The sequence below is a fragment of the Dermochelys coriacea genome, chromosome 10 (assembly GCF_009764565.3).
Source record: "Dermochelys coriacea isolate rDerCor1 chromosome 10, rDerCor1.pri.v4, whole genome shotgun sequence".
Taxonomy (NCBI): Eukaryota; Metazoa; Chordata; order Testudines; family Dermochelyidae; genus Dermochelys; species Dermochelys coriacea.
The window spans coordinates 36,136,547-36,161,630 of record NC_050077.1 but is presented as its reverse complement, the minus strand read 5'-3'; the positions used below and the strand labels follow the sequence as shown (position 1 = coordinate 36,161,630).

Sequence of the window (25,084 nt, the reverse complement as noted above, 5' to 3'; positions counted from 1 at the left end):
TGGTGATTTCCTAACAGGATGCTATTTCTGTTCATTAGTGTAAGCGGAATCTGATCTTCACAGGCATCAGAGGGTCCCAAGTGAGAGTGTTGCCCAAGCTGTGCCATGAACAAGAAGTCAGTTTAGAGTGCCAATTCCCTGGTTGCAGAAGGGAGGGGAAGACTGGCACTTTATTGATTGTTATTAGACCACAGCTAATCAGAATTCTGAAAATTCAGCTAATGAAGCTGGTTTGTTCTTCATGCTTAGTGCCTAGTTATGTGCCACAAGTTACTGCTGTCAAAATGCTTCCCAGGTCACTCTGATCTGGCAGACTAGATTGTATCTGCACCACTGTCAGAGATGTGAAAGTGTATAATGATAGAAAAGGAGTACTTGTGGCACCTTAGAGACTAAATTTATTTGAGCATAGGCTTTCGTGAGCTACAGCTCACTTCATCGGATGCATTCGGTGGAAAATACAGTGGGGAGATTTATATACACACACAGAGAACAGGAAACAATGGGTTTTTATCATACACACTGTAAGGAGAGTGATCATTTAAGATGAGCCATCACCGGGGGGGAGGGAAGGAGAAAAACCTTCATGGTGACAAGCAAGGTGGGCCATATCCAGCAGTTAACAAGGACGTCTGAGGAACAGTGGGGGGTGGGGTGGGGGGGGGGGAGAAATAACATGGGGAAATAGTTTTACTTTGTGTAATGACTCCTCCACTCCCAGTCTCTATTCAAGCCTAAGTTAATTGTATCTAGTTTGCAAATTAATTCCAATTCAGCAGTCTCTCTTTGGAGTCTGTTTTTGAAGTTTTTTTGTTGAAGGATAGCTACTCTCAGGTTTGTAATCGAGTGACCAGAGAAATTGAAGTGTTCTCTGACTGGTTTTTGAATGTAATAATTCTTGATGTCTGCTTTGTGTCCACTTATTCTTTTATGTAGAGACTGTCCAGTTTGACCAATGTACATAGCAGAGGGGCATTGCTGGCACATGATGGCATATATCACATTGGTAGATGCGCAGGTGAACGAGCCTATGATAGTGTGGTTGATGTGATTAGGACCTATGATGGTGTCCCCTGAATAGATATGTGGACAGAGTTGGCCATGGGCTTTGTTGCAAGGATAGGTTCCTGGCTTAGTGGTTCTGTTGTGTGGTATGTGGTTGCTGGTGAGTATTTGCTTCAGGTTGGGGGGCTGTCTGTAAGCAAGGACTGGCCTGTCTCCCAAGATCTGTGAGAGTGATGGGTCGTCCTTCAGGATGGGTTGCAGATCCTTGATGATGCGTTGGAGAGGTTTTAGTTGGGGGCTGAAGGTGATGGATAGTGGCGTTCTGTCATTTTCTTTGTTGGGCCTGTCCCGTAGTAGGTGACTTCTGGGTACTCTTCTGGCTCTGTCAATCTGTTTCTTCACTTCAGCAGGTGGGTACTGTAGTTGTAAGAATGCATGATAGAGATCTTGTAGGGGTTTGTCTCTGTCTGAGGGGTTGGAGCAAATGCGGTTATATCGTAGAGCTTGGCTGTAGACAATGGATCGTGTGGTGTGATCTGGATGAAAGCTAGAGGCATGTACGTAGGAATAGCGGTCAGTAGGTTTCCGGTATAGGGTGGTGTTTATGTGACCATTGCTTATTAGCACCGTAGTGTCCAGGAAGTGGATCTCTTGTGTGGACTGGTCCAGGCTGAGGTTGATGGTGGGATGGAAATTGTTGAAATCATGGTGGAATTCCTCAAGGGCTTCTTTTCCATGGGTCCAGATGATGAAGATGTCATCAATGTAGCGCAAGTAGAGTAGGGGCATTAGGGAACGAGAGCTGAGGAAGCGTTGTTCTAAGTCAGCCATAAAAATGTTGGCATAGTGTGGGGCCATGCGGGTACCCATCGCAGTGCTGCTGATTTGAAGGTATACATTGTCCCCAAATGTGAAATAGTTATGGGTGAGGACAAAGTCACAAAGTTCAGCCACCAGGTTAGCCGTGACATTATCGGGGATACTGTTCCTGATGGCTTGTAGTCCATCTTTGTGTGGAATGTTGGTGTAGAGGGCTTCTACATCCATAGTGGCTAGGATGGTGTTTTTAGGAAGATCACCGATGGATTGTAGTTTCCTCAGGAAATCAGTGGTGTCTCGAAGATAGCTGGGAGTGCTGGTAACGTAGGGCCTGAGGAGGGAGTCTACATAGCCAGACAATCCTGCTGTCAGGGTGCCAATGCCTGAGATGATGGGGCATCCAGGATTTTCAGATTTATGGATCTTGGGTAGCAGATAGAATACCCCAGGTCGGGGTTCCAGGGGTGTGTCTGTGCGGATTTGTTCTTGTGCTTTTTCAGGGAGTTTCTTGAGCAAATACTGTAGTTTCTTTTGGTAACCCTCAGTGGGATCAGAGGGTAATGGCTTGTAGAAAGTGGTGTTGGAGAACTGCCTAGTAGCCTCTTGTTCATATTCCGACCTATTCATGATGACGACAGCACCTCCTTTGTCAGCCTTTTTGATTATGATGTCAGAGTTGTTTCTGAGGCTGTGGATGGCATTGTGTTCTGCACGGCTGAGGTTATGGGCCAAGTGATGCTGCTTTTCCACAATTTCAGCCCGTGCACATCGGCGGAAGCACTCTATGTAGAAGTCCAGTCTGCTGTTTCGACCTTCAGGAGGAGTCCACCCAGAATCCTTCATTTTGTAGTGTTGGTAGGAAGGTCTCTGTGGGTTAATATGTTGGTCAGAGGTGTGTATGATAAAACCCATTGTTTCATGTTCTCTGTGTGTGTATATATAAAACTCCCCACTGTATTTTCCACCGAATGCATCTGATGAAGTGAGCTGTAGCTCATGAAAGCTTATGCTCAAATAAATTTGTTAGTCTCTAAGGTGTCACAAGTACTCCTTTTCTTTTTGCGAATACAGACTAAACACGGCTGCTACTCTGAAACCTGTATAATGATAGCAGGCCCTTGCTCAAGTTGTTTGCTTTTAAGCCCCGAGAAATGCTATTACACACACTAGGCTGCAGACAAATTTAAAAAGTCAAACAGTAATCTGCTGGCCCCAATGGAATCCGCTACAATTACAACTGCAATGTGGACACTGCCACATATCCCACAATTATTCAAATATGGTGGAACCATGACAGTGCTTGCTAACTGCACCATGGCAGGCTTAACATGGATCAGTTCAGAGGCAGTCAGATGCTTCAAGGTATGCTACTACTGGCTATTTCTCTTCTGGGCAAAGTCTATTTTCTTTAGTATGTGTCTAGCAGATGGAGTACAGGATTAGGTAGCCTGATCCCTAGATTCTGTTCTTGACTTTGCGACATTTTACTGGTCACCTTGATCCAATCACAGTTCCGCTGCCTCAAATTTACCCATCTATAAGATGGAACTAAACGTCCATCTTGTTGGGGGTAGAAACAATGCGTTTGAGGCTTGACTGATGTTTATGTAGAAAAATGCTTTGAGATCCTTGAATAAGAGGTGCTACTGAAGACCAAGCCAAAAATTCCAGAACTGATACCTTGGTTAAGAACAAAGAGTCAGATTAACCTGGCAGAGTGAGAGATCCTAATTCACACACTTAACCCTTTAATGTCAGGAGCATCTTAGCATGAGGTACAAATGCCAACTAGCAAGAGCCCTAATAGTGACAGTTATAGGTCTACTGAGGGTTTTTGCTAGCTCAGAGGTAGGCAAACTATGGCCCTCGGGAACGTCCTGCCTGGCCCCTGAGCTCTTGGCCTGGGAGGCTCACCCCGGCTCCTCTCCTGCTGTTCCCCCTCCCATGCAGCCATGCCGCTGCGCGGGCAGTGGGGCTGTGAGCTCCTGCCGCTCTGAGTAGTATGGTAAGGGGGTGGCGCGTGGCAGTGGGGGGTTTGGGTAGCGGGTCCCAGGGGGGCAGTCAGGGGACAGGGAGCAGGAAGCAGTTGGATGGGGCAGAGGTTCTGGAGAAGTCAGGGGTTGGGGGGGTTGGATAGGGCATGGGAGTCCCGGGGGGGGTTGTCAGGGGACGGGGGTGTGGATAGGTCGGGGCAGTCAGGGTACAGGGAGCGGGGGCGGGGGGGTTGGACAGAGGGTGGGATCCCGGGGGGGACAAATAGGGGATGGGGGCCAGGCTGTTTGGGGGGCACAGCCTTCCCTACCCGGCCCTCCATATAGTTTTGCACCCTGTCATAAATATAAAGGGAAAAGTAAAATGTGACCTTTAAATCCATCCTGGCCAGAGGAAAAACCCTTTCACCTGTAAAGGGTTAAGAAGCTAGGATAACCTCCCTGGCACCTGACCAAAATGACCAATGAGGAGACAAGATACTTTCAAAGCTGGAGGGGGGGAACAAAGGGTTCTCTCTGTCTGTGTTGTCTTTTGCCGAGACCACAGCAGGAATGCAGGTCAGAACTCCTGTAAAGAGTTAATAAGCAATCTAGTTAGATATGCATTAGATTCTGTTTTGTTTAAATGGCTGATAAAATAAGTTGTGCTGGATGGAATGTATATTCCTGTTTTTGTGTCTTTTTGTAACTTAAGGTTTTTCCTAGAGGGATTCTCTATATTTTGAATCTGATCACCCTGTAAGGTATTTATCATCCTGATTTTACAGAGGTGATTCTTTTACTTTTTCTTCAATTAAAATTCTTCTTTTAAGAACCTGACTGCTTTTTCATCGTTCTTAAGATCCAAGGGTTTGGGTCTGTGTTCACCTATGCAAATTGGTGAGGATTTTTATCAAGCCTTTCCCAGGAAAGGGGGTGTAGGGCTTGGGGGGATTTGGGGAGGGGGGAGGAGAAGATGTTTCTAAGTGGGCTCTTTCCCTGTTATATTTGTTAGACGCTTGGTGGTGGCAGCAATAAGGTCCAGGGACAAAAGGTAAAATAGTTCGTACCTTGGGGAAGTTTTAACCTAAGCTGGTAAAAATAAGCTTAGGGGGTTTTTCATGCGGGTCCCCACATCTGTACCCTAGAGTTCAGAGTGGGGAAGGGACCTTGACATACCCTGATGTGGCCCTCGGGCCAAAAAGTTTGCCTGCCCCTGTGCTAGCTGATCACACTTCTGATTAGAATACAACCTTGTAGGATACTGAACATCTATGTACAGTCCAAACTCACTAGTCCCAAGGTGTTAAATCAGTATGGTGGGTCTAAGTAGCTGAGGGCCTGTCTATAGTTATGGCTAAATGGGCACTGCTGTGATTGATGCAGCAGTGTTGATTTAGTGGGTCTGGTGAAGACCCACTAAGTCAGCGGAAGAGCGTCTCCTGTTGACACAGCATGGTGTAGACACCACTGTAAGTTGATCTAAGTAACATCGACTTCAGTTACATAACATACATAGAATAATTTAGGTCAACCTACAGCTTAATGTAGATCAGTCCTTAGTTACATGAGTGGCAGATGAAGTTGTTGTAAAAAGGCATGAGAAAAAAAGGAAAAATAGGAACTGGAACAGCTAGCTGTCACGGATGAAGAGCTAAAGCCCTCACCACCCTCCCATTTCAAATCAGAAAGAGCATGCAAGGGTAGGGTGGGGAAAAAGCAAGCCAACCCCAGAAGGTAGCATCAGTTTGCTTTTCCAGACATCTTAGCCTATCAGTTAGGAGCACTCTTCTGACATGGCAGCAACTGAGTTAGCCATCACCACCACTTCTTTCCTATTTATTTTCTCTGCCTGAATTCCTGAAGCCTGAGCTGCTCTGACAGTATCTGCCGGGAAGCTGCTCACACAGGTTTCAGTGATGCTTCCCCATTCTTCCCTGCCTCAAGAATTTAAAAAAATTCATGTAGTGATAGCAGAGGCTAGGAACATTGAGGTACTACAGAATAGCTTCCACGAAGACCTTTCTTCAATAGAAGCAGAAATTGAAGCTGGAGAGAGGTCAGAAAGATTAGAGCGCTGTATCCTCAGTGGACAATTATTCCAGGTGCTGAGCTATTTGGCACAATTACGACATGAATGACAGCCCCTACTACACAGATGTACAGCCCCAGGCTGTGATTCACAAGTTTTGGATCTTCCCCATCCAAATACGGGGAGAGGCAATAGGGGGCTGTTCAAGTTAGGACACTAACAATCACACATGCTATCTGAACAGTTTGTAACTATTATTTGTACCATCCAAGGTCACTATTAACAGAAAAGATTAGAGACTTTAGTATTTCCAGTTAGGTTATTGAGTGTGTGTTTGGCAGAGCTTTGGGTAAAGTTTACAAGAGTACCTAAATATCCCTGACTTTCACAGTGCTCAAATCACTTTGAAAATGGGACTTATATGCCCTTGAAAATGCTGCCATTTGTGACTACTCTGCTTTTCTGTTTCGTTGTAGTCAGTTTCCCCTGTCTGTATGCACCTTTCATCCAACAACAAAGAGGAAAAATGACATTCTACCACCACAAAAACTGGCAGGGGCCTCAGGGATAGGTATAGGGCTACTTAAAAAGAGGCCGTTAAAGTACGGGGGGGGAGGGCAGGAGCCCACAGAGGATTTCACAGATGAGAAAATGGAGGCACAGATAGGTTGGAGTGCCTTGTAGATCTCTCACATTCAGGAGCAGAATTAGGATCAGAATGCAAATGTCCCAAGAGTCACCTGTTCCAGCCACAAGGCAACACTGCCTGCAACAGGCTACTACTAATTCTGATGAAGACCAGTTAGGGAGAAATGCACGATTCTTAACTAATGAACACTAACAGACAAAGGCAGCATTTCAGACCACAGCCCAAAGAATTTAGCCTAATGGTCTACTGGCCTACATCACTGTTACTGCATTTTAAAGTCCTTTTGGCTACGCTCTTAAACCTGAAACTTGGTACTGCTTTCCTTCAAGCCTAGACAAATTGTTTACCTTTTTAAAGCAGTATGTAGCAAAGCGAGTTAAATCACATAGTCCTTGTCAAAGGAGATGGTGTGGCTTTGTCACTTGCCCTACTGTATTCCAATCATTTGTCCATGGCTCCAAGCACCACTTAGTGAGGTAGGCTTGTTTGCTTAGGCTAAAAAGGGGACTATTCATTGCCCAGTATCTGAAATTGGCTAATTTTGGACATTGAGGTTTGTCCAATCCTGATACTTCCAATGACTGACTTTTTCCAGAAGAACAATGCACGTGCCCAATTGAGGTGGCCCATAAACGTATGTAGCGTTGTTTACCAAGTCCAGTGACCCAGACACACTGATAGTGTGCAATCTGCAGATACTGCAAAGTGTTCAAAACGCATGCCTCCTTGTTAATACAGACTAATCTCCTCTCACAGTCCAGAGCTCGGGCTGAATGAGATGTATGGTATGGGAAAGGGAATCATCAAGGCAGATTCTCTTCCCATTCTGAGACTGCTTCCCAGTCCATGGTAATTAGGGCCGAATTTCTTAAGGAAACTTCCACAGAGGTTATGCTCTCCCCACTCCATTCATTCTCCACACTAGAGTCAGGTGCAACCTCCCTGAAGAGGAGATGCTTCTCAGACCAAGCAGCTGCTTGGCATTTATAGTTAGGAGCCAGAAACTCGGCTCTTGGTGAATGGTAGCTTCCAAACAGAGGAAAGGGCAAAGATGCCAGTCTAGTGCCAAGTCTGTTGAAGCCTTTTTAAGAGAGAGAGGTGGTGCTAAGAAATTGGTGGTGCTAAGAAATGGGCACCAAAGCCCATCCTTGCAGAAAATTCTACCTTCTGATGCAACTAGTACCTTCCCTTTGCTTGGCTACTTAAAGAGCAGTTTAAACTAGGATGGCCCTTTTTCTGAAACATGTGGCCAGCTTCATGAGAAACAGCAGGCATGATTTATTTAAAGGGACTTCATTCTGCAATGTTTTAGTCTCGATACAAAGACACCCTGAGATCTGCACAAAATATTTCAGCGAAAGCTCAGGCTACACAGTTCATTCTATATTATGAAGGACAGTAGGCACCAAACTGAAGACAGACGTTAAAATTTAGAATTAGTGATCACCCCCTACGTTAACCTATTCCTCTGTAGAATACGATTTCAAGAACGTCATGCTATGTGTCACTTTGAATCCTAGAACGGCTGTTGAATCAGTGTGAACTGATGGAAACAGCTACAACCATAGTTAACAGTTATTTTTGTTTAGAATATGACCAGGTGCAATCATTACAGGGATTTGTGGTCTGTAACTGCCTAATTTCTAAATTCTCAGCCTTTTTTTTTTTTTTTTAAAACCACACATTACTTTACAAATTACAGCATGGGCTTTCAGCTACTAGTATTGAGTGAAGGTTTATTACAAACCATACAGTGGAAGGATCCCTGGGCTTCCTGTCCTTAGCCTCCAAAAAGTGCCCAAGTTTCACACACAAATGCTTGTCTAATGAGAACAATGCTATGAGGTTGCAGTGGAAATTGCATTCACATGCTGCAGAGAGGTTTTCATTTAGTATCCTTTTGCTTTTTAATAACTCAGTTCATTCACTATTTATACTCAACCTTTAGGATCACTTAACAAGCAAAAGAGGTGCATCTGTGAATAGGGAAGTTACAAGCTGCACAGTATCCAGAAGTTTTGAGGAAGACAGAAGTTGTACCTTGCTACATAAGCCCCCTGCTGACTGGCAGCTCTATCTACATCCCTGAACACAGTCCTTTGTCTATACTAAAATGACTCCTGCCACCCAGATCAGCTGTAAGGTCTGGGCTAAAAAATTTTTTAAAAAAAATCAAAATCACATTCCTCACAGACTGCTCCCTGGTGGCAAAGTATGCAGGGAAGGTAAGTGAGGCATGCTTTCCATATAGACAAACACTTTCAAGCTTTTATTGGTCACTGTGGAGTGCTGATGCAAACACCAGCAGTTCCAGACTCTGCCGTTCAAAGGAAACACCCAACGCTCTTGTATAGGGGAGGGAGGGAGGGAAGCTACTGCCTAAGAAAATGCTCCATTTGAGACTGAAAGTCAGCTCTCACAATTCAGTTTCAATAAGAGGCTGCCCCTCCGTGGCAACTCATCACACCACAAGTCACTCCAACAGACGGCAGTGCTGAGGACAGGCCTAGTTACAGGAATTAAGTGGTTATCCAATGCAGCCATCTTGCATTATTTATTTTGATTTCTAGTGGTATAACTAGGGTGATCATACGGGCCTGAGCCGCTCACCCAAGCCCTGTATCCCCCTGCCCCCCCCATCATTGTTCGCTCAAGCCCTCCCTGCCCCTTGCATGGGGCTGGGGATGGCATCGCTGCACACTCAAGTCCTGCCTGCCCCTTGTGCTGGGCTGGGATCGCCGCTCACTCAAGCCCTACCTTCCCCTTCCAGAGGCTGGCACTGCCGCTCACCCCCACACATTCTTCTACACCCTTCTTTTATTTTATTTTAATTTTATTTTATTTTATTTTTTTGACAAGAGTGAGCATTTGTCCCGTTTGCTGTTGCCAGCTGATCACCAATCAATAAGAGCAAATGGGACAAATGCCCACTTTTGCCAAAAAAGTCAGGATGGCTGGGACAAGGCTTAAAAAAGGGACTGTCTTGGTCAAAATGGGACATATGGTCATCCTAGGTATAACTCTATTCCAGTTCTGACATGGTAACAGGTTGCTACACCCTGCAAGGCTGCTTCTTTAGCCTTCTGTTTCTCCTTCATTTTTGTACTTGTATTGTAGTAGTGCCTAGAGGTCCAGTCATGGATCAGGACCTCCTTGCACTAGACACTGTACACGGACCTAGAGATGTCCCTGCTCCAAACAACTTTGATTGTAAATTAGAAAGCTTCTAACAGCAATAGTTTGGAGAGCAGCTTGTATCTTTGAATCCTGCAGAGTGAGGTAGGAGCTGTCAATTGGTGTTTCCTGTTAGGATGATTAGGAAATCTAGAGGGACTCATCTCCTAGCTCTAACCCTGGTTTGTAATCAGCCATCTCTGTCTGTCAAGAGTTTGGTTTGTGCATTTGACTCTAATAAGGTTTCAGGAACAGGAAAAGATTGGTTTTGGTCAAATTTCATTTGATCCTCAAAATACCATATAGTATCAGAAGTTGGATGGGACAAAGACCTGTGCTGACTACATGTGTTTTACCAGGAGTGGAGTTCTTCTAGAGCCCTCTGGAATGCAACTTTGGGGCAGAACTTGCCGAGGGGCAGGAAGGGGAGTTAATCTTAAAGTTCCTGTATCATATTAGGTATGCATGTACAGGAACTCTGTGCTCCCCCATTCCCCACACACACAAATCATAGCATGAAGTGCTGCTGCTCCTCATTGAGAGAGCCATAGAGTTAGCAGCAGCCAAAGACACCCCTCAGAACCATCCACAACACTAGAGGTTTGTACATAAAAACTAAATGTGACACTTGGAGGAGACCATGCATGGTATGCAGTCTAGTGCTCGTATGTCTAGATCTCAAGTACATTTGTAGGAAGTCTTAAGAAAAGAAGGCATGATGGCCTTCCCAGCTGGAGAAGTAGCTTAACAGCTGTGGGTAGTGAAATTCAAAGAGGAAAAAACAGTGAGAGATTAAGTTGAAGTGGCAGAAATTCAGAGGCTGAGGCCTTAGGTAATTGCTGGATGTACTGGTCCAGTCAGTGAGCCTTTAGACAACAACTGGTTCTTGAAAAGTCAGAGGGATATTTTCCAGAGCCCCTCTGGGCCACAGAAATGAGCAGCCTAAGTTTATTTGGCTTAAGGAAAGTTTATTCCATGGAGCCTATCATTTTACCAGAGAGATTTAGTTAGTGATGCCATACTGCTGTGATAACTAGGGACAACTATTCAGAGAACTGGGCAGGGTCTGAGTCATGAGATCTTAGACATCAGTGAGAGATGTTGGGTTAGACTGAGTCTCTACTCTGGAGCTGGGCCCAAAGCAGAGGCTCACATTCTACAGTTGGGGGAATTCTGTGCCACTGAGGAATGCAGAATTTTGAAGAATTCCCTGTTTCCCCCGCAGAATTTCTGGCCTCCAGAAGCAGAGCCCAGCTTCCAATGAGCAGAACGCCCAGCGTGGCAGGGCTGGAGGCTGCACGTTGCACGCTCTTTAATCTTCATTCTCCCAGGAGTGAGAGGGCCTGGGGGGACCCAGCCAGCTGTGACAAAGGGTGAGGAAAGGCAGGGCTGCACCACACCATGTCCCCTGGTGGGACAGTAAAGAAGTTGGAGGGAGTAAAGGCTCTGGGGATACTGGTGTCTGGACTGGGGGTTGCACTGCGGCTGGGTTCTTTGGGGATGTGGATGTGTGGGCTGGGAGATGCCCAGTGGCTCGGCTCTGGAGGAATAGGAGATGCGGGTGTCTGGGGTAGGGGGCCCTCACACAGTCCTCTCCAGCACCCCAACTGAAACTGGATTGTTGTAGGGGTTTCATTAACTCTCTGCTCCTGAGGGAATCTTTTTTGCTGTTGTCTGTATTGTTGACATATTTGTTGACAGTTATTTTGAAATAAATTACCAAAATAATTGAAACTGGAATTATTATATTGTGTTATTTTGACAAATAAAATAAACAGAATTTTAATATATTGTTCACATTCCCCCAGCAGTAACATTCTAAACCTTCACCCCCACATTTTAAGGGCTGAGGTACCACATTTGAACCAGCCCTTCTGGTTTAAGGCCTAGGTCAAGAACATAAACTGAAGAAGCTCATTTTCTGGAACTGGAACAGAATATGGAAAGCTGGTCTCATGAGTTTGCAGTCATTTGAGGCTTACCAAGTCAGCTTTCAGCCAAAATCCTGAACTCCAACCTAACCCTAACGTAGATCCAGTGCAAAGACTGCCCCACATGATCTATACTAGTAACCATACCTCCTGAGACCACCTACAGTGTGCTACCTAGTACAGTGGAGCACCGTTTGTATTCTACTGCAATAGCATAAGTCAATCCCCTTGAGAAAGTCCCCCCATTTGTGCATATGCTGATCAGAAAGGCAGGGCCAGGACATCAGAAGGGAAACACGTGATGCTGGATGGTGCTGTTGGGCATTAACTTGTTTCCCATTCGTCTGGAGAACTTTGATGGTGAGCAGGCCTAGTCCAGGGTAACAATGTTGGTAGTGCTTACCTGAGCACCTCTGGAGTAGGATCTGAAAATGGTGCAGAACCTCCCCTGGCCAGATGTATCCCTGAAACAGAAAATCCAACAAATTGAGACAACTTAGACAGACCAGTCTCTCGTCAGTAGGGGGTTCTCCAGACTTAAGTATGAACCAATCCATCAGAGAGTCACACCTGATCTCTTTGTACGTGCATAGTACCTGGAAGCTGGAGGGAATGCGTGCTGCTCTGCAAGATGCTTTTATGTGATTTTGGAAAGTTTTTCCTCCCCAATAGGTGACCACCTTTACGATATACCAGGAAGTCCCCTGCTGTAGTCGTCATCCTTCCTATGGAGCAGTACTCTATTTGCACCTTCTCAGCACTACTCCATGATTAGGGCTGCCAATTTGTCACCGCATTTTTAAATCAAAAATTACAAAGTAGTCATGGTAAATTTAGTAAAAATCATGGATTTTGGGATTTTTAATACAAAATGTTGTGATTGATGAGGAGGGGTCACAGCAATGGGGCTGAAGAGCAAGCCCATCCTGCACTCACCCTGCAGTGGCGGCTCCCCACTCTGAGCATGGTGACATGGCACAAAGGGTCGCAGCACCACTCAGGTTTGGACTGGCTGCCCCCTTGTCATGATGGGTGGGCCAAACAGGAGCGGTGCTGTGATCTTGCACACCAGGTCACCATACCCAGAGTAAGAAGCCAGGCCCAGCCCCACGGGACAGGAGCCGTCGCTACAGGGTGAGTCAGCGAGACAAAGACAAGTCAAGGACAAAACAGGAAAATCAACGTATCCATAACAAACCTGCAGCCCTCTCCATGACGAACCAAGAGGCAAACCGAGTCACTATTCAAAAGGGCAGGGCATCTTCTCTTTAATTTCGCTCAGCTCCGAGTGAGACTGGGCTAGGAATCCCTTCTTTGGTAATGGTGCAGACCTAGCCTATGCTTTTAAGATTTGTATTTAAACTTTTTTTTTTTTTTTTTTTTTTTTCCCCAAGTGGCAATGAGAAAGTCCTCCTTGAGCTCATCTGTTCAGAAGCCCTTAAGAAGGGAAGCTGCATCAGTGACCCTTTCTGGCTATAGGAGAGACCTTTACACTCAATCCTCCTTGGGTGTAAATCCACCATGTGTGCAGATACTTCACAACACACCATCATTGGGAACAGCACAGAGCAATACAGCATATTCTGCAGCACACAGGCATGACAGACACTAAACACCTCAACTCTTTATTTGTAGGTTTAAGTCATTCCTTGAAGTTTATTTAAAACTTGACATTAACAGAATTTCAATGAGCATTTGTGGACATCTGGGAGATTATGCTGGAGCACAGCATAGTGATTGATCTAAGCAATGTCTACTGAAGTACAATCAGAGGTCAGGCTAACCAGACAGCGTACTGGGATGTCTTCTACGCCTGTTGTGTCCATTCGATACTGATCTAGGAGGTGCACGTCAATGAGCAATGGGAATTCTGATCACCCTCGATCAAGTTTCCCAGAGACTCAATTTCAGACTCATCAGCTGCCTGATAGACTCAGATGTGATTTAAGTTTCAACACAGCACTGCACTCAAATTAAGCTCTGAAATTTCACATTATGGAACCTGGGCATCACTGTGACAGCTCAATGTAGACCTCTGTTTAATGTGCAGCTGTGGTCAAAAAAAAAAGCACACAAAATATTAGATTGCAAAAGGAATAAAATAGTGATTAAATACTGAGATTATAATAATGCTGTTATATAAATCAAAAGGTGTGGCCTCATGTGGATAGTGCACGCAGTACTGCTCACTGCATCTCCAAAAAGATATTTCAGGATTAGAGGGGTTCAGAGAAGGACAATGAAAAAGACAAAAGGCCTAGGAAAATTCTCCTCTGAAGAATTACTGAAAAGACAAGGACTGCTACCTTTGAAAGATGGTGAGTAAGAGGGGACATGATACATAGGGATTGCTATCTATATAAGCAGCAAAGGAAGACTGGGAACTTCTATTCTCCCTGTCACATAACAACGGGACTGTCAATCAAATGAAAAGGGGAATTCAAAGCCAATAGAAGGAAACATCTTTTCACACATGTAATTGAACTACAGAACTCAGTGCAACAGAACACAGAGTCCAAGAACTTACCAGGATTCAGATAGAGATGAACATTTACAGGAACAACAAATATCCAGTGTTTCATAATGGTACACAATTTGTGGAAAGGATATTAAAATCTCATGCTTCAGGGCTTAAGTCAATCTCTATTAGATCAGGGTGAGACCTATATGCTTCAGGGTTCTTAGATGTTCCTCTGAAGCACCTGGTACAGGCCCTGATGCAAGATACTAGACTAGATGGACCACAAGTCTGATCCAGTCTTGCAATTCCTACTTGCCCACCAAGGACTCTTCATTCAAATATCACTCTCCATTCTCATTGTTCTCTGCTACAGAGTCATGTTATTGAAGTAAGCCCTGTTCCCAAGAAACTGAATGCATCTATGCCCTTTTAGTTTTGGGGTCTGTTCCCTTCTCATCAGAGGGTTCCCCTCCCTCCAACTCTTAACCTAAAGGGTGGAAGCCAGGGCCCAACAAAATCCAGGGCCAGCTCTCTGGAAACAGACGTGGAGCCCCACAACCAGATTCCTTTCCTTCTTTCCCTCATGTAGTTTTTTCCCTGTGTGATCCGGGAAGCCAGGCATTGTAGCTGAAAAATTATTTTTTTTTTTTAAAAGCACGGGAAGGTTGTGTGGGAATCGGGTGACATGTTGGAGGACGATAAAATGAGACCACACTGGGAATAGAGGATGGTGGTCTGGTTGCTGGAACTGGGTGTGCAGATGGTGTGGGCTGACTACAGTTTTAGAGAGTGTGGGAATCCAGCTAACAAAAAAATTTGGTTACGTGTCCCAAATTTTCATGGGCCACACACTGAAAAGAGGATCTGTATTAATGCTGCAATATGAGTAACTATGATGAAGAGGGACACTAATTGCATCAAAGCAACTTAGGTAAACTGTCTTGTCATATCAAGTCTTGTAAATGTTAGAGGTAAACGTCAGGGACTGGTGGTGGTTGATGCAACTAGGAATTGTGTTTCTTTTTCATTTGCTTAAACTGATGAAGTCTTTAAAGGATATCCATTTAAAAAGGAATCTCTTCTGTTCAAAGTCTCCTTACAATGGGGAGCTCAATTCAGTTATGCTTTCCCAGATTTCTGTGGAAGAGTGTTTTTCCAGGCTATTCATGCATTACTCAGGTTGCAATACCATTTCACCTTGCCTGCTCCTTGTTTAAATTTTAAGAATTCACCATTAGGAGGTGTTCGCAATACCTAGACTTGGAATACAACACAAACGTTGTTTAAACTCTTCATAAATCTGTTAGTCTTTAAGGTGCCACCGGACTCCTTGTTGTTTTTGCGGATACAGACTAACAGGGCTACACCTCTGATTCTAATGAAAAGGGGAAAGAGCAGTAGGCTAGCATTTCTTACAGCATTACAAGTGAATTGAAGCATGCTTTCAAAAGCTATCTATATTCCCTCTTCAGTCACACAGAGACATCACCACGTTCAGAGACACTGGGCCTGCTGCCAAGATAGCTTAGAAATGTAAACTCACCAGAGTTCCAACTTGACCCTTCTGCCATCCAGCAAGATAGTGGTGGTCTTGTAGTCAATTCCTGCAAAGAAACCAATAAAAGCTGAACAAACACTGAGCAGGTCTTTAGAGACATAAACATGCAATCTACTTTCCCCAGCTGCTGACAGTTCTATGGTTCAAAGGTTTGCAGAAGATGCTGCTGCTTCATCTCCCATGCACTAAGTACATATGGAGTGCTTGGAAGTAGAAGAGTGATCACTAAAGTAGCTCCACTGGAAAGCACTTTGCTTTGTTGCAAGAATTACCCTTCCCCCAACCATGTTTAACCCTTTTGATCGTATCCAGGTCTTCCAGTCTTCGAGAAAAAACTGAAGATCCTGGTTATATGGAATTTATAGACTTGTACCGCTACCCTGAATGACAGTGCTGAGTATTAAGTTCAAGCTTTTATGCTGATTAACTGGAGCGTTGGCAACTTTACATCAGAGGAGCTTTTAATTTATTCAGCCCAAGAACCAACAGTCTTCCTTTCAGTGAAAGGACATCACCTCCTGCAATTTTCACTAAGTGTAACTATGATCTAAAATTGATGCTGAGAGGTTCACCATGGAGACTGATTTCATGTTCGAAAGGATGAGACTGAAGCATGCAATAGAATTGAATACTCTTAGAGAAACTACTATTGCAAATGTACTTATAAGAAAAATGAGTTCTTATCTCACTAAAAAGTAAGTCAGACTTAGTGACAAAGGCACTTGGTTAAATTTCACTGTATTAGAAGAACAGTTACCTCCTCCCTTATCACCTACATCAGAGGTGGGCAAACTACAGCGCGCGGGATCGTCCTGCCCAGCCCCTGAGCTCCCGGCCCGGGAGGCTAGCTCCTGGCCCCACCCCTGCTATCCCCCCTCCCTCACAGACTCACTTCACTGCACCGCCAGCGCTCTGGCTGCTTCTGCCGGGCGGCGCGGCGACATGGCTGGCTCCAGCCGGGTGACGGGGCTGTGAGCTCCTACCACTCTGAGGGGCACGGTAAGGGGGTGGGGAGGTTGAATAAGGGACAGTGGGGTTGGATAGGCGTGGGAGGTTGGATCCCGGGAGGGGGTAGTCAGGGGACAAGGAGCAGAGGGGGTTGAATGGGTAGGGGGTTCTGAGCGGGGCAGTCGGGAATGGGAGGGGGCAGGGACCAGGCTGTTTGGGGGGGCAAAGCCTTCCCTACCCAGTCTTCCATACAGTTTTGCAATCGCAATGTGGCACTTGGGCCAAAACGTTTGCCCACCCCAACCTACATTCATGTCACGATAAGAAGACCGCAACACACACTACAGGATTGCACAGCATTACGTCAAAATCAGTTTGAGAACCAGGCTCCAAACCACAAGGGGCGAGTCCAAAAATTCCTGCTGCTAAATCTGCCGAGAAGTCAGAAATGTATTGTAGCACCTCACAGCTTCTTTGTTTCTGCAGAAAGGATCATTGTAGGAGGGTCATCTCAAGTCTCGTAAATGTCAGGGACTGGTGGTGGCTGATGCAACAAGGAATTGTGTTTCTTTTTCATTTGCTTAACTGATGAAGTCTTAAAATGATATCTATTTAAAAAGGAACCTCTTCTGTTCTAAGACTCCTTACAATGGGGAGCTGAATTCATAGAATATCAGGGTTGGAAGGGACCTCAGGAGTCAAAGTTAAGCTTTCCCAGATTTCTGTGGAAGTGTGTTTTTCCAGGCTATTCATGCATTGCTCAGGTTGCAATACCATTTCACCTATCCTGCTCCTTGTTTAAGTTTTAAGAACTCACCAGTAGGTGGTGTTCGCAATACCTAGACTTAGGGCATGGCCACACTTGCAGATGTAGAGCGCTTTGAGTTAAACCTGCCTTTGGAGAATGCAGTAGGGAAAGTGCTGCAGTCTGTCCACGCTGACAGGAACAAGTGCACTGGCGTGGCCACATTTGTGGCACTTGCAGCGGCATTGGTAGCAGTGCATTATGGGCAGCTATCCCACAGAGCACCTCTTCCCATTCTGGCGCTGTGGCTCGAGGGAAGGGACGGGGCATTCTGGGTCCTGTCCCAACGCCCCGTGATGCATCACTTTGCATCCCAACAATCCCTTTGCTTCCATCCACATTTGGCACCATCTTTCAACGTTTTTTGTACTACACGCGCTGTCTTCCCTTTTGGTCTGTGGGAATGGAGCCCAAACTGCTGAGGTGTATACTGACGAGTCTCACCAGCACATGACGTTTATCAGTCGAGTTATTCCTTATGATCCAAAGTGACAGTGAGGGCTCCGACGATATCGACTTGAGTAACACATATGACAGGAGTTTGCTTGTGACATTCACGGCCATGCTCACCACCACGGAACGCTGCTTTTGGACTCGGGGAAACAAGCACTGAATGGTGGGATCACATTGTCAAGCAAGTCTGGGATGATGAGCAGTGGCTGCAGAACTTTCAGATGAGAAAAGCCACTTTCATGGGACTGTGTGATGACCTTGCCCCCACCCTGTGGCGCAAGGACATGAGATTGAGAGCTGCCCTGATGGTGGAGAAACGGGAGGCTATTGCAATCTGGAAGCTGGCAACTCCAGACAGCTACCGATTTGTCGCTAACCAGTTTGGAGTGGGAAAGTCGACTGTTGGAATCATGTTGCAGGGCCATCAATCACATCCTGCTCAGAAGAACTGTGACTCTGGGAAATGTGCATGACATTGTGGATGGCTTTGCAAAAATGGGTTACCCCAACTGCGGAGGGGAAATAGATGGCACGCATATTCCAGTTCTGGCACCAGCCCACCTAGCCTCCAAGTACGTTAATCAGAAGGGGTATTTCTCCAAGCGCTTGTGGACCACTGTGGGCGTTTCATTGACATTAACGCAGGCTTGCCCGGAAAGGTGCATGATGCACACATCTTTTGGAACACTGGCCTGTTCAAGAAGCTGCAAGCTGGGACTTTTTTCCCAAGACCAGAAGATCACCATAGGGGAAGTCGAAATGCCCATTGTAATCCTTGGAGACCCCACTTACCCTTTAATGCCGTGGCTCATGAAACCCTACACAAGAAGCCTTGAGAGCAGCAAGGAGCGGTTCAACAGGCTGAGCCAGTGCAGAATGACTGTGGAGTGTGCTTTTGGCCATTTAAAAGGCTGCTGGCGCTCTCTGTATGGGAAGCTGGACCTGGCCAATGACACATCCCCGCGGTTATATCCCCATGCTGTATGCTCCATAACATTTGTGAAGGAAAGGGTGAACGATTCACTCAGGCATGGAACTCGGAGGTTTAACTCCTGGAGGCTGAATTTGAACAGCCAGAGAGCAGGGCTATTCGAGGGGCCCAGCACAGGGCTGCAAGGATTAGGGATGCCCTGAGGGAGCAATTTGAGCCTGAAAGCCACCAGTAATGTCTGGTGCCCTGCACAGGAGTGGTTCCAATGTTAGCAGGAATCTGTGTTTGCTATGCTGACCTGTACTGCCTGTTTCTTTCCTGGGCTAAGGTATCTTTTACTTTATGCAATAATAAAGAATGTTTTCAAAGCCAAAAAAATTCCATTTATTGAAAAGAAAATCCATTTATTGAAAACAACCAACTGCTTGGGAAACAGAAAGGGCAAGGGGGTGGGGTGGGTAAGGTACAATCACAAGTTTGTGTATGTCCTGTTCTCATACTCAGACTTTCTGTCTGGAGTGCTGTGCAATGAGTGCTGCACTTCAGGATGCTATACTGCATGGTGATGGAGGTTGAGTGCAGTGGGTAACAGTCGAGGTTTTCAGGGCTGGATGGTGAAGCTACAGGTGTTGGATGCAGTTGGTGGCAGTAAGAACCCAGATATTGGGGAAAGTGGGAAAGGCGACATGGGGGCACAAGGGAAAGAGTTTTGGGACAAGGGCTGTGGGTGGAGGGGAGGGGTAGTGCTCGGCCTGCATGGCTCCGAGTGCTGGGATAGAGTCCGCTTGGTGCTCCATTATGCTTATCAGCTGATCCATGCTTTGCTGCCGGAGCACTGCACTTTTGTGCCGGCGCTCCTCATTCTGCTGGCGGATCCTCCTTTCACTGTCCCGCCACTCCTGCACATTTCGATTTTCATTACTTGAATGCTGCATTACTTCATGCAACATGTCTTCCTTGCTTCTACATGGCCTCTTTCTGATTCTTTGGAGTCTTTCAGCCGGTGATAACATGGACAGATGAGATCTCAAGGTTGCATCTGTAAAGGCAAAATGCAACACTTAACAGAAGCAGCATTGTTCACACCAGACAGAGCAATGATTCCTCCGTACTTAAGGGCAAGCACAGTCTACACAATAGCATAATTTGAAGTCCCAAAGCGAGCACACAACTCACAAAATGGTGAGTAAGCACAGGGTCAAGCATGACTGGTGCTGGTGATTGTTTCATGGCTGTACTGTCCTCTGGGTTTCTGTGCCTTGGGGAGAGCCAACAGTGGCAGGGGGCCCCTATACTGAACACTGTCCCTACATTTTCCACAGGAGTTCGTCCTGGAAGATATCTTGCTGCTGAGGGTAACTTATATACAACTGATATCTTCTACTGCAATGTGGCTTCTGCCCTGGCCCTGATGCAGCTTGCCTGTGTACAGCAATGGTCCCCCCTGCCCCTCACGGCACAGTAGTGCAGACAAGTTGTCCCAGTAAGGCTAAGGGCCACAGTGGCCCTCACGAGAAACCTGTGCAAGTGCATTGCCCAAATTCTGGATGAGACCTTTGAAGAGATCACTGAGGCTGATTACTGCGATGTGAAAGAGCACATCAATGCCCTATTCCGCATCTAGGCATGCATGCAGCCCAAACCCTCCTTACCCCAAGAACCCGCACTGAATAACTTCCTTCCCAAAATAAAAGCTGCTTACCGGGAACCTCTTCTGGTGTTTGTCCTTCCCCAAGCACCGGCCACCATGACTGGCTACCTTCCTCCTGGCTCGAGAACAACTCCTGGCTGCATGCATCTAGGGATTCCGGGGTGTCTTCCTCCACCTCAGCACCCTCGCTCCTGCTTTCCTGCTCCTCCTTTTCCCCCTGCCTTGTTGCACTGGACTCTGAAGTGTCCATGGTGGTCCTCGGAATGGAGGTGGGGTTGCCCCCATGTATCGCATCCAGCTCTTTGTAGAAACCGCAGGTCGAAAGGGCAGCACCGGAGCGGCTGTTTGCTTCACGGTAGGCATACCGCTGCTCCTTCACTTTAATCCTGCACTGCAGTGCGTCCTGGTCATGGCCCATTTCCATCTTGTCCCTTGATATCTGCCCAAAGGTATCGTAATTCCTACGGCTGGAGCACGGCTGGTACTGGACAGCTTCCTCTCCCCGAACACTGATGAGGTCCATCACCTCGCCATTGCTCCATACTGGGGATCGCCTGGCACGTGGAGGCATGGTCACCTGGAAAGTTTCGCACAGAGCACTCCAAGCCTGGCTGAGCAAACAGGAAGGGAATTTTCAGAATTCCCAGAGAATTTAAAGGGCGGGTCTGATGGTTGGTCACCTAAGGGCAGGGCAGTAGAAATCAAAGTGATGACCAGAGTGGTTAGAACAGGCATTGTGGGACACATATGGAGGCCAATCAAAGCACACTAACAGACCAGGGCGTCCATACTGGTGCCACGGTGCTCCAGCGGGGGCGCACCAAATGTTATTCCACTCACCGAGGTGGAGTACCAGGAGCGCTTTAGCTGCGGAGTCAGAGCGCTCTACATGCCTTGCCAGTGTGGACGGGTAGTGAGCTAGTGCGCCTTGGGCTCCTTTAATTCGCTCTAACTCACAAGTGTAGCAAGTCCTTAGACTACAACACATTGTTTAAACTCTTCATAGTTTAGTCACTTGGTAGTGAAAGTTGTTAGTCTAAGATGAACCATGCAACTTGTATGCTACTTGGGTCAAGTAAGGCAATGAGCACTCTTCCTCTAGAAATGCTTGGAAAAGGATCAGTCTGAAGTAGGACATAGTTTATAAATGTTGCTAAAAATCTGAACCAGAATTTTATTGAGCCGTAGGCTCAACAGCATAGAAATACCCAAAAAGTTCCTGATGTAGGCCATGTTTAACAGTTAAGTCCCATTTATGTGAAGGTGTTTGAAATCTTCTGGATAAACAAGGATTTTCGTTGAAGATCAGGGAGCCAGTCTGCTTGCCATGTCCCTCAGTTTTAGAGGAAGCTGAATCTCCTTCCAAAGTGGTTGAATGGAAAAGGCTACAACATTCCCTGCGAGCACACCTTTTTAAAACTAGCCAACATGCTGTTCATCACACCACAGGTATGTGGGGAACAGAGTGCACCCCACAAAGCCAGCTGGCTTCAGGTATGAAGGGAGCCAACTTGCTGCTCTTCAGTGCTCTGGATTTAGGGAGCCTGGAGTGTACTGAGGTTTACATTCCCAATGGCAGCACTGTAAAGAGAGCTTAGGCTACAGTCCAACCCTGTTTAACCAAGCAGAGTGCCATCTTCATAGACAGAACCTACCATGTTAGGGCTCAGCCTTTCTTTCCCTGCAGCTAGATTTCTCAAGTCTGGAATTAAAAAACAGCCAGCTGTCAAATTACCAAGTGCATTTCTTCTCTCCTGGAACAAAAGTCCTTCCCCGATAACCAATTAATAGCCACAAGTTTGGTCAATAAAGCAAGTATTTCCCCCCCACACCCCCCAGCCATCAGATTTCTGCTGATGAAAAGTTAGATTTGAGCTTGGATTGGGAGGCTATAAAAAGCCATAAAGATAATTATCTTGAATTCCAACTATTTCCAGTACTTAACCACACAGTACATATAGTTTACATTTTAGCTTCACCTGGAGACAATCTACTGATCTGGATTTACTTCCATAGATAAAGATCTCTAGAGTCCCAAACCACAAGCTACTTGAGGTCAGTAAGTCCAGTCCCACTGCATTAATGCTGGTGAAAGCTTGCTCCCGCTCATAAAGGACAGACACTGTAAAAAAACATCCAACCAAATATCCCTTAATGGAACACTGACCACCCCAGACACAGCATTACTCTGAGGGGGTTCTGTTGGGGGACAGAACTAATTAAGAATGCTGCCTTGTTTCAGCTGCAATGCCCCTGGAGGCTCTGCTCCATACAGAGGTGCCCTGCTGTTTTTCATGCGCCACAGCTCTCTGCATGAGGAAAGCACTCAGACGGAAAGCCCTCTCTGCCAGCATTCAATTGCATTAATGGAACACTTGTAAAAGTGCTAAACCAAGCTCACTACAGGGAATAGCAGCATACTCTTATGGGTGCAAAGGCCATGTGCTTCCAAAATACCTTTGCCAGGGTGAAACTAATCACTTGGCTATTGTTTCTTTTAAAAGCTAGCAGTGCTTGATTGGTTCAGGGAGGGTGGAATACGCAGGCTCGAATACAAACAGCAAAAATACAAGCCCATTAAAGGAAGAAAAAGCACTATATGTAGCCTCCACTTTCATTTGCCGCCTACTCTGTACATGAAAAAAAAAAATTCCTAGTACATCCTGAACAGGCAGCAATTACCCTGTTGTGAATTTATGCTGGTTAGTCATAGCACCAGTACTTTCTGCAGTTCTGTGTAAAAACAAACAATCTGTGTACTTTAAAGAATCAAAACAGACTAAGAGAAGGTCTTTGGGCCTGGGCACATTTATAATAAAAGCATTAAGCAATGGGCAAACGTCTCTATCAGGAGGTTACCTAGCAGCCTCTTGCACTCCTACTTCAGGCATAGATAGGTGTGTTAGATGCCTAGATAGAGACAGAGGGTTAAAGCAGTAGCCCTTCATCTCAAAGCCTTTGTTCAAATGAGTGAATTTGGGGGTTTCACTTTAGCCTGCCTCCCCACCCCCACGGCCTCTTACCACATGACTAAATCAGACACTGCTAAGACACGGCTGGCAGTCTGAGCCTCACTCAAGCAGAGAATTGAAAGAGTGGGCCATGATAGGGGTACATTGGCAAAGCTGTGTAGCAGAAGCTAAGAACACCTGCTCCCACTAAGCCTGACTCTAGGCAAATGGCTGTCTCACTCATTAAAACAAGTAAAATAGAAAAATCAAGTGTGTAACAAGTATCTAGCTGGTGAAAAATGTGACAGCATTCTCCTAAGACTATACTAAAATAGAATCAGACCAGACATCAGAACGTTTCCTCTCTTTTTAGGTGATGGAGTCCCATTTCCTGCCAACTGAGGAAGGGTCCCTAGAGTATTTCTAGTGCTTTGCTCAGTCTAATTTTAAATGTCTTATGCAATGGTGCACAGCAAGGAAAGTATCAAGTCTGCTTCCAACTCTGCACTTAAAGGTTCAGGCAGCTGCCCAATAATTTCTGTTTACAACAGTTTAGTTAACTCCTAAAGGCAGCCCATATATTTTTCTATGGTCATGGACAGAGGCACCTGAAGTCTTATCTTGCAACACTGTTGGCACTGCCACAGCTAGGTGCAGGACCCACCCATCTGTACTTTATTATTTATTTTTAGAGAAACCATCAACCAGAGGCAGCAGATGGGGCATACAGCTGAATAACTGACAGAGTCCACATGTGAGCCATTGCAGGAAAGGGGAATTGCTAGACTGGTACTGACACAGCCTTGCAGCAGTAATCTAGTCTCACTATTGCACAACGGAGCAGAACACTCCTTTAAAGTTTTGGAATCTGCAGCCCTGTTCCATACATTTACCCGTATCTACTACCGCATTCCTGTCTGAAACCGAGACACGCATCTCGCTCACTCATAACTCAATAGTTACCATTTTAATTTTTAAAAGATTATACATGTTTTAATCCTATTAGAGCAGAGGCGTTCCCTTAGGCAGTATGTGCCTAATTACAGCTACCAGGCGTTTGCTCCTCATTGAAAGCATCAGGCTAGACCAGACAAGTGAGCCAGGTGGAGTCATGCTTGATTCGCTGCACATTTGCTACAACAGATCCATAGTTCAAGTGTGCAGGATTATGCTTTTCTTTTTGTCCCATTGATTTTGCAACTGAGAGACGAGTCAGGAACAGTATTTTCATGTTCATCTGCCACTAGATGCCACTGTCGCACAGAAACTTTTGGCAATGAGACAGCCTACTGCTCAGCCATGCCAATATTTCTTTCGGGTCTAGAGGAGGGATGATCTTTTTGCAGTTGAATTGGTCAGCTTCTAAAGAAAGTTTGAAATTGATTTCTGAGAGAGTTAAATTGTGGTTACAGAGTTTTCCCCCCTTTGAATGTACAGTCTATCAGCAGCAAACTACAGCTCATTTTGAAATGGATGTCTCATAGGTTATCCAGAACTAGTTTTGATTCCTGCCGAATGTATCTATTAACGAGCCCCATACTTGCTACTATTGTAGCATATGCAATATCTATGAAACAGTGATAACTGTGGCTGCTAGGTAACCTTGTCCTACCCTCAGGGTGCACAATACCAAGAGAAATATATTCTGATGTAAGGCTTATGTCTTTTTATTGGTTGAGGATAAGATCACTTAATATCTTGTTGGAAATATTTTGGACATGTTGCAATGGATGAAGCCTGAAAAAC

At 45.7% G+C, this 25,084-nt stretch overlaps 1 protein-coding gene across 1 annotated transcript in view; it reads right to left on the bottom strand.

Annotated features, from left to right (window-relative positions):
- The window catches only part of RAB40C (RAB40C, member RAS oncogene family), a 63,897-nt gene that overhangs the window by 15,098 nt on the left and 23,715 nt on the right, over window positions 1–25,084 (bottom strand). The window contains exons 3-4 of the mRNA XM_038418206.2: window positions 15,585–15,645; window positions 11,984–12,044 (exon numbers count right to left, since the gene is read on the bottom strand). Coding sequence (XP_038274134.1) covers window positions 11,984–12,044; window positions 15,585–15,645 — 122 coding nt within the window. The remainder of the gene's footprint in view (window positions 1–11,983; window positions 12,045–15,584; window positions 15,646–25,084) is intronic.